Source organism: Thunnus thynnus, chromosome 20, assembly GCF_963924715.1.
Source record: "Thunnus thynnus chromosome 20, fThuThy2.1, whole genome shotgun sequence".
Taxonomy (NCBI): Eukaryota; Metazoa; Chordata; class Actinopteri; order Scombriformes; family Scombridae; genus Thunnus; species Thunnus thynnus.
Genome location: NC_089536.1, coordinates 3,999,215 through 4,017,750, shown reverse-complemented (window position 1 = coordinate 4,017,750; position 18,536 = coordinate 3,999,215). Strand labels below are relative to the sequence as shown.

The window sequence follows — 18,536 nt, the reverse complement described above, 5'->3', positions numbered from 1 at the left end:
CGTACTTCACGCCGTGATTGGCGAAGGTGAGAAAGGAGTCGTGGTCTGAACAGTATGTTTGGTTTTGTAGGGTTGAGGAACATTTCATCACTTTGTCTCGTTCGAAACATGAAACAGTGACAATTTAAGCTTCAGAAAACTGAAACAATTTAATCCCAGATCTGTGGAGAACCTGAGACTTTTGGATTTTCAGTTCAGTTTTGGGTATTACGAATGTGTAAGGTGTATGACATTTAGTATAATATTTGTCTTCCATTAGGATATAAAGTGTACACTAGGTGTTTGGTCTATTTGAATGAACTTTTATTACAGAACCACATAATCTGACATGCTGTTTCTTTGAATTGCACAAATACGTCTAATAGAAAATGTCCATTACTGAAGGGATGAAGGGATGGTTTTTATATTGAGCCCCCTTTTGAAATTCAAACATTACATCTGTTTTTCATCTGTCTGTTTCATTACAGCTTTTTTTTTTTTTTTTCCATTTTCAGGCCCTGCCATTATCACCAACCCTAATTTGGTGTCTCTTTATGGGACATCCAAGAGCTCAGCGGTCATTCATCAATGCCTACGCCTTGTAGGAAAAAAAAAAAAAGACTCCATCTTTGTGGGTTTGGAGGAAAAAAAAAATGAAAAAGGAGAAAAATATCTCTCATGTTCCATGTATTATTCACAGAAATTAACAAGCTTTGAGTTTTCAAAGGCACAAATTGTTGTTAACGACTCTAAATTACCTCGGGGATTTGAAATTAGCACTGTCTGAGGCTCATTTTCATTCTCCAACATTTCTAATGGATTCATTTCATAAGGGCCAGTAACAATGCAGAGTCCCCCATTATGGACAAATGGGTGGGTAATTTCAATCCTCAACAAAATAATTACAAACCTCTTTAGCTCTTCTGTGAGAGAGATGAGACTGTCAGAGGAAGAAAAGAGTCGACTGAAGACAAAGAAGAGACAGATAGACGGAAGACAGAGGGAATGATTGGCTGATCAAAGCAGAGCGATGTGCTGTCGAAACCGTAAAATGGTAGCGACCGTGAATGATGGCGTCATTCTCATTAGAGGCAGTTGGAAAAAAATATGACATGTTACACAAAGTGTATGTGATTTTCAAAAACATTTTGAATAAATTACCACAAAGTATTCTGCTCCAGAAGTCAGAAAACCTCATTAAACATCACACTGACATTTGTAAATCTGCTAATAAGTTAAAATCCAGCCATGGATCAGAACCTTTCTCAACAGTGCGTCTTGCAGCTCGCTTCATCGTTTATTAAAGAAGGACGGGAGCTTTCTGAAAAACCATCAGATATCATTGGAAGGAGCAAACGATGTAGAAGTCTTTACACAGCACAGATTACAGCTACAAACAGCAACAATGGCTTTAGAAGAAAGCGTCTGGGAGTTTTATGGAAACCGCGTTACGGTGATGTAAGTAGCAGCGCTGTAGCTGTTTTAGAAAGGTTGAATGAGAGATTGTGTTGAGTTGCAGAAGATAGTGGAACACAGGCCAGACAGGAAGTGACGTCATGACTTCAGATCTCTTTATTAAGATTTCCTGAGTCGTTCGATCCTTTTTTTTTTTTTTTTTTGGCAGTTTTAAACATGTCATTTGCTGACCCTGTTACAGGTTTAAATATCTTGATTTGAACAGTCTCCTTTGTTTATAATCATAATTAAAAAGTTCTTAACTTTCTTTATTATTCCTTTTATTAGCGAGTACGAGGAATTTAACTGCGGTTTAGTGGCTCTCAGTGCACCTACACACAATAACAACACAACAATCTTCAGGAATATACACGAGGAATGACTCTATACGTGTGAAACTGTCTGTGTGAACCTTAAACAGGATATAAATAGTGCTGAGATAAGAGAGAATGATGTTACATCATATACATATAGTAGGTGGTTATGTACAGTATATACAGCCTGTTCAGATATACAGTAGTGGGTGGAATGTATTGCACTTTAGACTAAAATAGATATATATATATATATGATTTATAGGTGCAGTGAGTGTTATAGTGTTACAGGGTTACTGCACAGTGCCACAGTGAGTTAACTGTTCATAAGTGTGACTGTGAGGGGGAGGAAACTGTTCCTGTGTCTGCTGGTTTTGGTGTACAGGTCTCTGTAGCGTCTACTGGACGGATGAACAGGTTCCTCCGGAAGTCCACTGTCGTCTCCACGGTTTGAGAGTGTTCAGCTCCAGGTTGATCCCCGTCTCGGATGAGGTCGATGACTTCAGGAGTCGAACAGACGGGTCTCCTGAGGTGCCGTCGTTTGTGCTGCTTCCTGTCTGCCAGGAAGTTTGTGATCCACTGACAGGTGGAGGCGTACGCAGTGAGCTGGGTGAGAGAGAGCGCGACACCAAGGCAGCCATCCGTGGCGCCATCTTTTTTGACTTATTTCACCGGTTAAGGACTCCCTGCGGGACCCCTAGGAGTCCTCAAAACCGCAGTTTGAAAACCACCGGAGCTAAATCAGAGCGGCGACTGGTGTAGCCGTTCCAGTGGTCGGCCTCCATCTGATTAAAAACCGCCATTCCCTGACTCTCCCTCTAAGTATAGTGGGCGGGAGCATAATGTCTTCTGACACATGTTCAGGCGCCATCGCCAATCAAAGCAGATGGAAAAAAACATCCAGTTTGTTTTTTTTTTCTTCCCCTGATTCTTTCGTGGGAAGGCAACTTACAGACAACAAATTGCTGGGAAGACACATCAAAAGTCAATGAGATAAGAAAAGTGAGGACAGATAGATGGGATAACACACACACGGTGGGCGGGGGGAGGGTTTGAAGGACCAGAGGGCTCTGGCACGAGTTTCCAGAGGAGAGAAGGAAATAACATTTCAATCTCTATCAGGTCTGATCTGGAGGTGGGAGGGGGAGTGGTGTTTCATCTGTAGGGAAAATTTACTTTGAGAAATGGCCCTGGGAGAAGAGAGGAGAGGAGAGGAGAGGCGTGGACGGCACAGGAACACGAACGCTGTAGGGGGAAAATGAATTGTGACTGTGTGTGTGTGTGTGTGAGTGTAGCAGGTATTCCTCATGTTGTAGGGACATAAATCTGTTTATACAGTCATGTTGTGTAGATTCGCCTCCCTTATGGGGACAATTAACAAATCCCCTTAATGTAAATCATTAATTTTAGGGTGAAGATTTGGTTTAAAGTTAAAGTTAGTTTAGGGTTATGTTAAGGTTAAGGTAAGTCTCCAGGAAATGAATGTAAGTCAGTGTAATGTCCTCTGAAGTGATGTAAACACGACTCTGTGTGTGTGTGTGTGAGAGAGAGAGCGAGTAGCTGATATCTCACCGGAGGGCAAACGACATCTACCTGCATGTCACAAACTCTATAAAACTTTCCTGGTTGCCGTCACCTCACACCGGCCTCATCTTCCTCCCCCCACAAACTGATTTGAACTGCCCTAAAGAAAATACGTGGATGCGAGATAAACTGGAAGCTCTGCAGTTTAAGTTTTCCGGCTCAGTTAATTCTCCCGATCGGACACTGAGATCTGACAAATAGGTTTACTGAGCTCAGAACAGATGGTCCCATTTTTATTTTTTATTTTTTATGCCTTGTAATTAATTTAGTCTTGGAAGCAGATGTCTATTCTGTTCTGCTCAAACATCAACAATCATCATCAACACTGCGGCGCCGCCAAGTTTGTGCCCAGATCATCTGCCCACGTTTACCCAAAGACCGCACGACCCGTCACACCAGGAAACGGCACGATGAGTGTTATCTCGGTGGCGTGACTTGCAGGTAACAGTTCATTCAAGAGAAAACTTTTAACTGTAAAAGTTTTAACTGTGTACGTTTTTCCAGCAACCATGTATCCATGGAAACCAGACGTGTTGGGAGGCAAATGCAACGTGTAACTACGTGGAACAGACCATCATGTAAACAACAAAAAAAAACAAACAACAAAAAACGTGACATCACAACTTGATATCAATCAGGATGATGTCACTGAACATACTGATCAGCAAATCAATCAGAGTGATCAAATTAATGAAAACCTGAGGCTCAGACTGTCCCATCGACATGGTTCTTAAATGGAAGAACTGGAAATCTGTACATTCATACGTGGAGATCTGTTCTGTGATGAAAACTTGGGCTGCGACTAATGATTATTTTCACTATCGATTAATATGCCGATTATTTTCTCGATTAATTGTCTATGAAGTGTTTAAAAAATATGGCGTCCACAGTTTCTCAGAGCTCGTTATGATGTCAACAGTCCAGAATTTAAAGATATTTAATTTACTGTCACATATGACAAAGAAAAGCAGTGAATCATCACACTGGAGAAGCTTTAATCACAGATTATTTGTCAGTTTGGCTTGATTATAAAAATAGTTGGAGATTATTTTTCTGTCAAACGATTAATCGGTGCAGCTTTAATGAAAACTTCTAGACATAAAGACAAGAAATTACAACATTTCTATTAATGCTTTTAGTTTTTTTTTCTATAAAAAGACTCCTTCAGCCTGTGTAGTACTACTCACATACAAAATGATGAGATTTCTGAGCAGCCTAACGAGTCTTTAGTGACACACAGTGACTTTGACGTGAGCCTTTAAATGAAGGAAATTAGAAACGAGCAAAAACACTCCAAGGTTCAAGGTACATGTAGGAGGATACAACCTTAAAGAGACAGGAGCTGAACTGAGGGGCTGCATAAAGAACCAGTAGAATATAAATAAGGAGTTTTTAACTGGAAATCATGCAAAGATATTCCAGTAGAGCCCCAGAATATAAATATACATCTGGAAATGTGTAGAATACGTCCTCTTTAAGAAAAACTGAATATAACTGGTGTGTTTGCCAAATGTTTGTCCTCGATCACTTTGTTGGCTGTTCACAACTTTCTGGAAGTAAACATGGAAAATTTTCACGATATACAACGACATAAAGTTTGTTTTGTTCCCAGTAGATTCGCAAGATAATTTCAAGCAAACTTTTGAAATGTCGCAAAAAGGAAAACGCGAATCAGGTGCGTTTCCATCAACTGTTTTGAAGCGAATAAACAAGGCTACACGACACATAGTTTCATCAGTAGATGGCGGTATAGGCTTAAATAATCTGCCAGTAAACAGAGTAGAAGAAGAAGAGGTTGCCAACAAGAAACCAAGCGGCGGAAGTGGAAGTGCCAAAAACTGCAGTTCCTTGAATGACCACTTGAGGCTCCAAAAGTGAGTCAATCCTTATAAACCTCCATGTTAAAATGCCCAACTTCACAGCAGAAATAAACATGTTTACAGCCTGGTACAAAAAACAGTTTTGGTCTCTGTAGCTAATTTCCCCTTTCATGACAACTGTACGGGGGGTGAATTTTTTTATAACTCACTCGTTGAAATTTTATTAAGTCATAAAGTTATGCATAATGAAGGACATGGCTGCTTTGAGTGACAGGTCCGCCAGCCGCTACGTGGCTTGTTTCAGCCATTCGGCCCGCCTCTTTTGATTGGCTGGGAGTTAGACGGCCGTAGCGGCTCACTTTGAGCTCTTCAGAAACCAACGACAAGAGAAAAACTAACAGAGGTCTTCAGGAATTTGTTTCAATTGGGCGAGTTGTAATTGTTGTGTCATGTCAGCTGGTTTTGCTTCACGCTATCTGGGGAGGCGGGTGCGGAAACAGCTGATCAGTCATGTGAGTTAATCGTTCTCAACGTCATTATTTATTCGACAAATTAATTTCCATCACCTATTTTGCGTATAAACTCTTTTCCGACATTTCAAAAATCAACCTCAAGCGAGTGTAAAAACTTTTTTGAGAAATTAAGGACGTTTTTTTTTTTTTTTTTTGAATTTTGGCGTTTCCATTAAGCTTTTTTAATGTGATACTTCAAAATGAAAACCAGGTAAATGGAAACCCGGCTTGTGAGCAGCAGGTTCAGCTGATCCTTCAGTGTTTTCATCCTGACGGGTGACGAAGCTACAGAACAGCCTCGTTTTAGGAAAAGCCAGAAAAACAACCTGCTTGTTGTCGTGTGTTTGACTCTCCCTCGCTGTGTGTGGAGGCACATATATAGATATATGTTGTACAGTATGTATGTGAGGCACTTTAGAGTCTGTGAACAGTACATTAATAATAATAACAATACGTCTTTGTGCTCATTTGGGTGCATGTGAGAGGACTAATAACTTAGGGGACTTCATTATGTATGTGAGTGTTTATGTTGGAGATATATTTCTGTGCATGTGGGGGGTAATATTGATAGGTATTAGTGTGTGTGTGTGTGTGTGTGTGTGTGTGAGCTATGGGCCTGTGTCCACCCTAATGGTCATTATGTAACACAGAGAGACTCATAACTCAGAATGAGAAGCCAGGTGATTAAATCTTCATTACTGCAGCAACTGCTGTGTGTGTGTGTGTGTGTGTGTGTGTGTGTGTGTGTGTGTGTGCGTGTGTGTGTGTGTGTGTGTGTGTGCGTGTGTGTGTGCGTGTGCGTGTGTGTGTGTGCCCCTTACAACCTTACACTGACACACAGTACCTGCAAGCTGCTAAATCATCTAAATTGTTATGTATGTTTGTAAAACGCAGTATAAATGAAATAATCCACACGTGAGTGTTTAAAAAAAAAAAAAAAGTGATTTTATTATATATTTTTATCTTAATGCTTTACTTTTGAAAAAAAAAAGAAAAAAATCAGTGGATATGGTGACGTTGTGGTGCTTGTTTTGACACAAAAATTAAAAATGGATTAAAAAGTGAGACTCAGTTGAGGGAGCGATCAGCTGCTCAGTTCCTTCACTCTGTAAACTCTTGTTTTCTTATATTGTATTATTATTATTAATTAGTATTATTATGACATATTTTACTTGATTTTTTATCTCTCTTTCCTCACTTACTTTCCTGATCTCTTCTCTGTCCTCATGGGCTTCGTCTGTCCCAGATTTTTACCTCTCATCTCATGTCTCTCTCTCTCTGTATATTTTTCTTCCTCTTTCTCTTTCAGCTCTCACTAACTCACTCCCAGCTCTCTCTCTCTCTCTCTCTCTCTCTCTCTCTCTCTCTCTCTCTCTCTCTCTCTCTCTCTCATTTCTTTACTTCTCTCAAGTCTGAGGTCAATTTCAGAATTTTATTTTTCTGAGGATCTCGTCTTCCTTTAGTTTAATGTCTAACTTTGAAGAGAGTAAAGACTAAAGTCTGAATTCTTAGACATCCTTAAACTCTGACATTAATCATGTTTTTATTAATCTGGACTCTTCTATGGGCATATTTAACCTTCCGTACCTGCAGTATAGTGCAGTTCTGTTGCAGAGATTATTATTCAACACCATGTTATATTGTTTAATATGCTACATTACAACCTTTATAATCAATAAAAGTGAGGTTGATTCAAATGAATACTTACATAACAAGGTTATGTCAGTGACACACAGAAGATAATAATAAATTATATTATTTGACTACATAATTACTCCTCCATTATTTAAAACACCCGCAGCACATCACCGCAGGGGTCAAAGTGATGCACGGAGATGCAGCGATACAATACATACTGTATTGATTAATCTACTGTAACGAAACGCCTACACGGATTTATAGAGAGACGACTTAAAACTGTTCTGAGTGATAATTAAAACCTGCATTCATCCTGTTAAATATGCATTGATTTCATGGCAAGGGCCGAGTGTTAATGTGTTAATCAAGGTTAACGTTAACATGGTTAAACAACTTTTTCAATGATTGGAAAAATTAATGAACTGAGAACTGCGGGAGCTCGCTGTTGCGTGAATGATGACAGTCTTCGGTCACAAAGAGGAAGCCTCGGCGCTGTGAAACGACAACAGCTCCAATGAGGCTAAAACTCATGAGATATGATGTTGTTTGTTTGTTTTGTGTTCATTTTAAAGTTTTATTTTAATGATATCCTTCTTTGTCCTCAACACAGGAGTCTCCTGGATAATTGAACTATACTATTGATTTACATTATGACCATCAGTTTACATTTATTTAACTTTATTTATGAGAAATCATGTTTTTTTCTGTCAGATCGGCATGAAGGATGGCTCTACGTACTATAATAACTGTAAACGATGAAGAAGAAGCTAATCAGAGGTACAAATTCAGAATGCTTTGTTCAGTTGGGAAGAAAACACGTCGTCATGGTTGTTAAATTCATCCAAATCTGATCCAGAAGCTGAAATTTAAAGGATTTTAACCGCTGAACGTTTTATCAACTTTTCTACAAAGTGAGTAATCAGCTCTCCGTTAGCAGAGCGTGCTACGGAAGTTTAAGCCCAGTGATTAAATGTGTTTTACTAAAACACATCTTGGGAGTTGTAATTGACTCTTCTTCTTCAGTTTTTCTCTCCAAAGGCGTTTATCAAAGAACCAGATGATTTCTAACACTTTTGTACCGATAATTAAACGGGTTTCTATCCGACTGTGCTCCATCTGTCAGTCATGAAACATTTACTGTGCAGAAAATGAACATCTTCCAAAACCCAAAAGTGCAAAATAATGTAAATGTTTTCAACAACAAGTAAATAACTCCATCATTTGGTCTTTTAACTTCCTGTCAACACAAGCAGGAATGCGTTGCATGGTGCACGTGGATGTCTGCTACCTGCATTTGATCAAACATCAGTTTTATGTAACTTATATAATATATATTATAATATATAATAACAAATGTACAGAGTGAAGGAGTGCAGCAGCTGGAAGACAATGACAGACTTTCTCCTACAGCAGTCTGACAAACATCAAGCGCTATACGGAGGCACTAATTAGATAATTTCACCCGCACAGCAGCGCTCATGTCACTGATATAATAGACATGCTGATTTCTCACAATGTGTTGGCAATTTTTTATTAATATATAACAGCGTGATATCAGAACAGAGGTTGTGAGGTGTGGCCGTTCAAAAACGCTAGTAATGTATATTTTAACATCCAGCACACAAAGAGCAAAGTGGGGACTCATTAGATAATTACACTGCATGGTTCAGTTTTCCAGATTTAATGTGTAACAAGTTGATTATTCTTAATTATCTCTTATTAATAAGATATATAGATTAGTGAAGAGTTCAAAGAATCATCAGACTGATCAACATTAATGTTTCATCATAGAAACATGAAGCTTGCTGACGCTGAACATAACTTTGCTCCAAATATGGTCTTTTTTGACCTGATATTTCTATGCATGACCTCCTAAAACATCTGGACATATAGTAGCATAGCAGGCTGGAAGTTAAGAGACAAAACCAGTGACGGATCACTGAAACCTGCAGCTTCTCTCCTTTGGATACTGAAATCATTTCTGTGCAGAGAGAGAAACCCGATGAATGTTCCTCACCTGTAGGGCAGGACTGACATGCTGCACCACGACCTGTTTTACACAAATTCACCACCAAATAACTGTACGAGTCTGAAGGTACGCCAGACAACAGAGTGCATTTAAACATTAGTATGTTAGTTTAAAACCTGCTGTGAGGCTGACACAAACACTGATGCTAACAAACAGCATTACGCCATGTAGATACAAGAATAGCAGTGCCTGAAGACAGCTTACACTGCTGTGCATACACACACACACACACACACACACACAAATATCAATGTCATTACAGAGAACAGTGTTATTAGACAGTCATCATGCAGCAACGTTAACAGCAGGCCTGAGGACATCCTGCAGCACAGTACGTGATGCTGGAAATAACACTGAGTGGGATTTCAGGAGGTATAGAGGTTGTAATTTAAATCTCCTTATATTGATTGGACTCATTTATACTCTCTGATAACGTACTAAATGTTCACAATAACTATCTGAGGTTGACTAATGAATCTTGATGAGTCTTCACCTATAACCTCCTGTTGATGCTCTAATTCTTCAAGTTGAAACTAAAGCTAAATTTTCATGCAAACCAGTAAACTATAATATAAATAAGACAAGTTTGGTACGCTCCAGGTCTTACAGTTTTCAGGGAATAGCTCTGCAGTCTGAGTCTGACATTGACAAAAGCTTCCCGTCTTCTCACGACTCTGATCCATTACCTCACCGGCTGCCAGCGATAGCTTGACTGATCAGACGTCTCCTCAAGTGACTGCAGATTACATTTGCTCTGCAGGTTACAGAGCGATGCTTCATAAAAATCTCAAAATTAGGTGTCTCCTGTTGTCAATGTTTACTGCGTTTTAAAGACTGAGTGTCTCTGCTGCTGATCCACTGTATTCATACTCCAGTACTGCTGCTGCTACCACCAGACCAGATTACCCCTGTAGCCACGTTTACAACCAAATTTAGTGCAAATTTTAACCAAATTTCCACGATTTCAGCAAAAAAAAGATCAAAGAAATGTGTGTTTCCATTCACTTTTCTGAATATCTGGAGTTGGTTCATAAAGCTTAACATGTGGTGGCGCCATTAAACCATTGCAGAGGAGGAGGATACAAGAAGATGATGTCATTAAAAGAGCAGTATTCAAAGCTTAAACTGCGAAAAATAACGTAGAAAATGTGATGGAAATATGACATTTCTGTTTGTTTCATGTATCCATTTGAGGAAGGTTACAGTCTCCTCATCATCGCTCCTCACAGATCTGATGTTTTCAGCTCTTCAGTGACGTTTAAGTCACATGATTCAAATACGTCATGATTTAATCACTAAATGAAGCACTTTCATCAAATATTTTTCCTAATTTTATGGCACCACTTCATTCATCTCAGAAACTGTGAAGAAACACCATAGAAACCATCTGAGATGCCTTAGCAACCACTTAGCAACCACCTAGTACTCCCATGGCAACCACCCTGAATAGTAAACACCTGGCAACCAACCCCCCCCCCAAAAAAACACCCACAATTCCTTTCTGAATAATTTCCATCTTTCCATGTTCTTGGTTCCTGCTAGTTTTCAGCGTTAGCTAACGTGCTAACTAGCAAAACATTTCCAATTAAGTAGTTTCTGTCATGACACAGCATACATAGATGTTCATTGATTTTTATTATTTTAGTATTTACTGGAAAAACAATACAGAAAGTAAAGTTAAGCATGATTTTGTCACCAGTTAAATATAGTCTAAATTTGCAATTCAATATTTTCAAAGGATAATGAAGCCTAACTTGTTTTACTTCCACTGAACAACCAGTTAGGTGCACAGTGCTTGAAAACTTCCATGCACTACTATAAACTTCGGTTGACAAATTGATCTCAGCTGCGTTTACCTTCCATCACATCCTCAGTTATCTCTGTTTTTACGGTGAAGTAGAGGCGCAGGACAAAAGCAGAAGACAAAAGGACGCTCAGCAAACACTCATGAAGCAACCGGAGCTGTTGTCATGATTTTAGAAACACTAAAATCCGAGTCCTCCCGGCACCCTCGGCTGGGAGTGGTCCGCACACGATGGGTCGCATATCGCTGACGGGTGACGTGATGACTGATGACATTCGACTGCATCAACAACAACAACAGCCTGCAGCGTTTCTTTGTATAGTACAAGGCAGCGCTGTCAGGCTAACACTGCACTGAACAAACACACCGAGGGGGGAAAGTGTGTGTGTGTGTGTGTGTGTGTGTGTGTGTGTGTGTGTGTGTGTGTGTGGTGCTCTGTTTCCCCAAACAGGTTAGGACTTCACACAGAACAGAGGTCATGAATACATTAAAACAAATAAGAAGTCAAATCATCCAATGTTTGCTTGTGGGAAACTGTAGCTGCAAGTGAGCGTGTTTTAATATTTGAAATAAATCTGTGTGTGTGTGTGTGTGTGTGTGTGTGTGTGTGAGACCCGAGTATGTACATGTGTGAAAGAGTGTGAGACACAGAGTGAATGTGTAAAGATGTAAGTGTGATAGTGAAGGGCTGCGTGTGAATGAGAGAAAGTTTGCCTCGAGTGTGTAAGCTCGGGTTTGTGATGTGTGTGTGTGTGTGTGTGTGTGTGTGTGTGTGTGTGTGTGTGTGTGTGTGTGTGTCTCAACAGCCGGCGGTCCGTCTGAGAGTTTTGCAGTCTGAAGTTCAGCCAAAACATATAAAATGATCATAGATGGTTACTCTGGTTCCACACACCTCTGTATAACTAGCAACTTCACATGTTTTATGTATATATTATGTTCTACTCATAGATGATTTGTTTTGAGAGTTGCAAAGTGGGTCCCAGAAGTAAAAATCCCATTAATATTTCCCATCGACAACATTATCTGACTCACAGTTTGAGCTCTTCTACAGTTTGGATCAACATGAAAACTCTCCAGGTTGCAAAAACTAGAACAACTGCGTCGAAGAAGAAGTTAACTACAACTCCCAAGGTGCATTTTAGCAGAGCTTAACATACTTTCTGGGAAACTTTTGAGTGAATTTAGCAACTATGGCGCCGCGTTTTGTTTACAACTACAGCGACAAATCGTTCTGAGTTCATTAAGGTTCTGATTTACACCTCTGAACACAGCAATGCTGGCCGAGGCTCATGGGTAATGTAGTATTCTTAGCCCTCCACCAAAATCAGGGACAAAACATCAAACAACCCAAATGCAATTCAAAGTGCTTTACAAGTGATGATGCGGGATGTTAAAATTAGATTTAGACACTAATGCACACCAAAATAATTAAAAAGCAAAAGATTTAACTGAATAGGACAATAATAAAAGATGGGTCGTTAAGATAATAAAAGATAAATAATAAGAGATAATACAAGCAATAACAATAACAATAAAAAATCTAATTATGAAACACTACACAAAATAAATAGATGATAATAAAACAGTAAAATGTTGATGTCAGAAAATGGCTGAAAATGAGTAATATTGAGGATATCAGAATAAAGAATGAGGGAAAAAACACTTCTGAAACACTTGGCTCCCACTTTGTAACTCTACATGGTTACAGTCAACAGTTTAACTGGAGTCCGTACGTTGTTTGATGTCTGTATTTGTCCGTTTTGTTTATGAGGCTGTCTCTTCCTGTTCATTTGATTTCTCAGTTTAACTGCTTCTGTAAAAGCCTGCATATGCTCAGTAAACCAGTCAAATGTTTGGACACACTGTCCCGTTCACTTGAAGAAGAAAGTGTGTCCAAACTTAATAATAATTATAATAATTGCAGTCCTTACTACCAGCACTTGCATCATCACAACAAACATGGTTTGTATGGTGTTTAATGAAAGCTGCTTGAAAGAAAACACTAGAAATAGCTAATAATGCACTAATAAGTTAGCTAAGTTAGCTAGCTAGTTTGCAAACAGTACAAGCCTGCTATCAGTCTTACTAGTCTGTTGCTCTTTGCTTGGTAAATAGCTAAGTAGATATCTGAAACTTTCTTGTGAAATATTGGGGACATGTCCCCCTCATTAAATTACAAGAAAATGTTCTTTTCATAACCATTTATTCTCAATAATGGCTGCCATTCTTCTTAATTTATTCTAACTATATGCTATATGCTGATCCTCCTCCCACAGAAAAAGGGGGCAAGAGGGCAGATGTTAGACTGCATAATTGAGTGGTATATTAGTGAATATCAGTATACAGCTTTTTAGGTTTGACACATGTAGGCGATATCACCTCTGCACCGTTTATTTCCACTTCATTCGTTCAAGCGAAATGCTGTGAACTCACCCTCTTGATGTCCTTGCCAAAGGTCTCGCTGAAGCTGGAGCCGAGGATCTCAAACTGGACGTGGGAGTTGGAGCCGCTGTCCTTAAAATCCATCGTACCGGTCAGACCTGTGATGTTACCCTGCAGGAAGAGACACAGAAAGAGAGACAATATTTCACAAAGTCAAAATCACAATATTTCACAAAGTCAAAATCATGGAGAGAATGTCTGTGGTCACTGTCTGACTGGACCGTTAGCGCTTTATGTCGTCTTCAAATTTGGAAAATCCTGTTAAAACTGTGAGACTAACACCACTTTCACTTTAATTCACAACAAACATCTGAGTCACATTTGTCTTGACCTCTTACTTTTATTTGACTTAATATTTATACCAGTTTTTGTTGCCAACACTGCTATCGATATTGGAGAGTTTACAAAAAAACACATATAGGCTGATTCATTTTTTAAAACATAAACACATTCACATAACAAAATCCCTTACATTTGTTTTTTAAACAGAGAGTGCTGTACTAAGACGTGAGTGCAGGAACAAACCATAGTAATGAAATAATGGCTGCTTTTTGATATCCTCAATCATATTTTTTTAGCATTTCAGTGCTGTTTTGTACATACACACACATACACACCACCAGTGCAAAGGAAATTTACTGCTACTTTATTAATCTACATTTTATCATGTAGCCGTTGTAAAAGAGGAGGCACGGCCAGTATTGTTAACTTTAATGTCCATGCAGATAAAATATAATGAAATGACAAGAGAGCAACAGGGAGATAGTAAGATGAGGAGGGAGGGATGAAGAGAGACATTAAAAAGGGTCAAAAAGAGTAATGGAGGTTAAAAGAGTGTAAAAGGAACGGTGGAAGGAAAGGAAAGGTAAGAGAATTGCAAAAGGAGAGACATCATGGGACAAAGAGGTATAAAGAAAAATTGAGAAAATCTGGAAAATTGAAGCTGTGGTGACCTTTTAAACTGCCGCTGTGAGTCTACTTGTACCCCTAATATCAGGCTGCGTCCCAAGATGCTTTGTGAGCAGCTAAGATGTGTAATATATATGTAAAGCTCGCAACCCTCAAAGGATCATGAATCGCACTGAACGCACAGAAATCACTCCAATCAGTCCAAGAGAGAACACGGGCTGATATAGATACAGAATTAATTAAACAGTAGTTTAAAAAATTGATGCTCAGCTTTATTAATTCATGACCAGTGATCTCTGCTTTCTGTCTCCCTTGTTGATTAGCTGCTTTGATCCCCTCATATGAAAAATATACAGCAGCAAACAGTGTTTAGAGATGTATGAAATGTCAAGATATCTTCATCCACTCGAAAGGCAGTGGATGAAATGTTGTTTCATGACTTCCATTAGTTCATGTAGGATTTAAAGCAAGACTGAAAACACTCATCACTGCGGGCAAACTAACTAAACGTTCCTCTGTCAACTGCAAAGGTCGCAGTCACTGTCACCTGGAGGAAAATAACATTTCAAAAATGTTTGTTTTGGTTTGTGAGCAGCTTGCTATAAAGTCAGCGATGCTTCCAATCGTCTGTCTGTTTTTCAATGATACCGAAATATCAGGAGTTTACTATATCATTATTTGACTTTTTGCACAACAAAGCAATTGTCTGAAATCTGGTCTGTCATGGTGAGATTGAAAATCTATTTTTCAAGTGAGGAAGCAAAGGTCATGAGAGCAGCAAAGAAACATAAATAGAGACGTGGACGTGACAGCAAAAATAACACAGCCAGGCCAAGCAATAACTCTTAAAACATGACAAATTTAGCAATTAAAAGATCAATAAAATGCAGTACGATGTTGCTGAACCATCAAAATCCACTTTAGCACCATTACTCAACTTCCAAAATACAGTGTTAATTGCTAAGATGGAGCTTTGTGATTAGGTCCAACACTTGAAGTTAATCTGAACTAAACAATTGAAGCTGCTAAATTGAAGCGTTAGCTGTGTGTCCATGTAATGTTTTTCTCAGAAAAGTACTGGCAGGACTCTGTGGAGTGTGTTTCTATGAGAACACTTTCTTGAGAACATATTACCACGCTAACCACTGTTGTATGATAGACTAGTGTCGCCCCTTTGGTTTTTATTATCTACTATCTATTCGTTTGACATTGTTTATTCACCATGAGCACCAACTGGAGGATCCTCATCTATCAACCCAGTCGCCAGAAGAAAACGTTGGCATTGAACGTTTCTGCAAACCACAGAAATGTTGAATATATACGTTTCAACATGTGAATTATGTATCATATCAACATTTCTACAAATATAGCATATTACATTTCTACCCGTTGAATAATGATGTTTTATGGTGTGACAACGATGTGGTTGAGGTCTGGTTAGGTTTAGGCACAAAGACCACTTGGTTAGGGTTAGGGAAAGATCATGGTTTGGGTTAAAATAAAACAGGTTTTCTGTGGTTTGCAGAAACGTACAATGCCAACATTTTATTCTGGCAACCAGGCTGAATATGTGATTGGTTACCTGAAAAGGAGCAACAGTGACGACACCAGTGCCTTTCTGAAAAATTCAGAGATTTTCAACAAGAAGCGCTCAGTGTGGCAGCATTTTCTCTCTAGGCTGCTGCACACTCTCTCTGCGCTCAGAAAAAAAAAGCTGTATGGACACTCAGCTTCTCAGGAAACAAACTAACTGGACTGTTCACTAAACTGAACCAAGTTGTTGGAACTGTTAAACCTGATCCAAACTGTTTATGCTGTTGAACTGAACCCTTAGCTAACCTCATCCACACTGTTTTAATAGCTAAAATGGACCTTTGCCCTACCAAACTATGCTATCTGGTAATCTGAACCAATAGCTGACAAACTATGTTAGCCGCAAAACTGAACTTTTAGTGAACCTGCTTTAAACTGAACCCTTAGCTTGGACTAAACTGTTTTAGCTGCTAAACTAAACCTTTTTTTTTTTTACCTAACCCAAACAGTTTTTGGTCACAAAATGACTGATTAGCAACCCTGAACAGTTTAAGCTAATGAACTGAAGCTGGTAATGGGAACCCACAGCTAACCTGAACCAAACTGTTTATGCTGTTGAACTGAACCCTTAGCTAACCTCACCCACACTGTTTTAATAGCTAAAATTGACCTTTGCCCTACCAAGCTATGCTAGCTGGTAATCTGAACCAATAGCTGACAAACTATGTTAGCCGCAAAACTGAACTTTTAGTGAACGTGAGCCAAACATGTTTTAGCTGCTAAACTGAAGTGAGACAGAATGCTTTAAACTGAACCCTTAGCTTGGACTAAACTGTTTTAGCTGCTATACTGAACCTTTTTCTTTTTTACCTAACCCAAACAGTTTTAGGTCACAAAATGACTGATTAGCATCCCTAAACAGTTTAAGCTAATGTACTGAAGCTGGTAATGGGAACCCACAGCTAACCTGAACCAAACAGTTTATGCTGCTCAACTGAACTGTTTTATTTTAATGTTTTATTTTATGTCACTCTCTTGGTGAACTGTTCTTGTTAGATATTAAAGTGATTATCCACCCAAATTCTATAGTTTCAGTATCATTCACCACTTGTTAGCTTGAAAAGTGGTTATAAGACATTTATAGGGGAAGCCTGGACGGAAGTATAACTTTTTTGTATTTTCCTCTTTGCACAGAGATGCATTTATTTAGAGTAACCATACTTTTATTTTTTGTATAAATGAGACAGACACAATCAGACCTGATTGATGTTGTGCATATACTTTTGCCCCTCTGTTGGCACAGATCAAAAGTAATGGTTGGATAAATCGGCCACAAAATAAGTAAGTACTTTAATATTTCTGGCATATAATCAATTTACTCATTAATGCTTCAATTAGTTCTCCAAGCAAATGACCACGTTACTCTCAAATCAATTTATCATGTCAAATGTTGCTGTTGTATGAAATTGGTCCAATGTGTCAAACTCCCCTTAGTACATAATCACCATTTTCTCTTATGAATAACATTAGGTTTGAATTTAAGATGCTTAAACCGTCACAAATCCATCAAACTGATCCAGGGCGTTGTCACTTGTTTAGTACATCAGCCAACATTAAAATTAATACAAAGTGTCCTTGAACAATGGATGGTGTACAAACATTTATTCATTTTTTGTGTGTGTGTTTTTGTTTGTTTGTTTTCAGGTCACCGTGGAAAATAAGATTCAGACATTCAAAAAGTAAAAGTAAAAAGTAAAACATTTAACCACAAAAAGTAAAGTAAAGGCTTCAGTGCCAACTAACCAGTTAAGAAAATGGATATTTTTTTTACACAAAAGGTGCAACCATAAACTCCTAAGCGCTTAAAGTATGAAATATAACTAAATAAACAGCTTTCTGAGGTTTTATTTCTAAGGAATGTTTTTATTCACTCTCGCTGTTGTGGCCTCTGTGCATGCTTCATGTTCCCACTGATTCTGATTCTTGACCTGAATGAGGACGACCACTTTCTTTTTTGGTAAGCTTAACAGGCTGTTTCTGTACAGGTAGCTTTCTTTTTGCTTTTGGCATCCACTTTGCTTTTTCCTTCTCCAAGGGTTGCTTCACAGTGGTGTCAGTAATGATCTTTTTCTTCCTCTTCTCTGCTCCTCTCTAGGTCCAGCCTTGGGGAAAGGATGGAGCACCTGGAAAAGTGGAAAAGTTAAAGTGGAAACGTCTGGCTGAGATGAGCCATGGGGTTGGTGCTGGCTCATGCGGGACAAGGCGGTGCCAAATCCCTGTGCACTTGAAACTGGCTATTATGTTGGATGGAGTTGCAGCAGATTGAAGCGCTGTTGCCAAAATACCGGGTAAGTCATCAATGGTCATGGTTTTTCCAGGATTTCCCATCATCCAGCAGTCCATAGCTGTGTTGATGCATCAGCAGAGCAGCACCACACCGTTGGCTCTGCGATACTTGACCCCTTCCGGTGAGAGGTGAGAGACACGGTTGTCAAGAGGCAAAAGCACTTCTGAGTC

The 18,536-nt window shown here is 39.0% G+C and overlaps 1 protein-coding gene across 2 annotated transcripts in view; it reads right to left on the bottom strand.

Moving 5' to 3' along the window:
* Positions 1-18,536, bottom strand: part of LOC137172343 (glutamate receptor ionotropic, delta-1-like) — a 288,473-nt gene that overhangs the window by 67,370 nt on the left and 202,567 nt on the right. For both annotated transcript variants that reach the window (XM_067576727.1, XM_067576726.1), the window contains exon 6: positions 13,569-13,688. In XM_067576727.1, the coding sequence (XP_067432828.1) occupies positions 13,569-13,688 (120 nt within the window). The remainder of the gene's footprint in view (positions 1-13,568; positions 13,689-18,536) is intronic.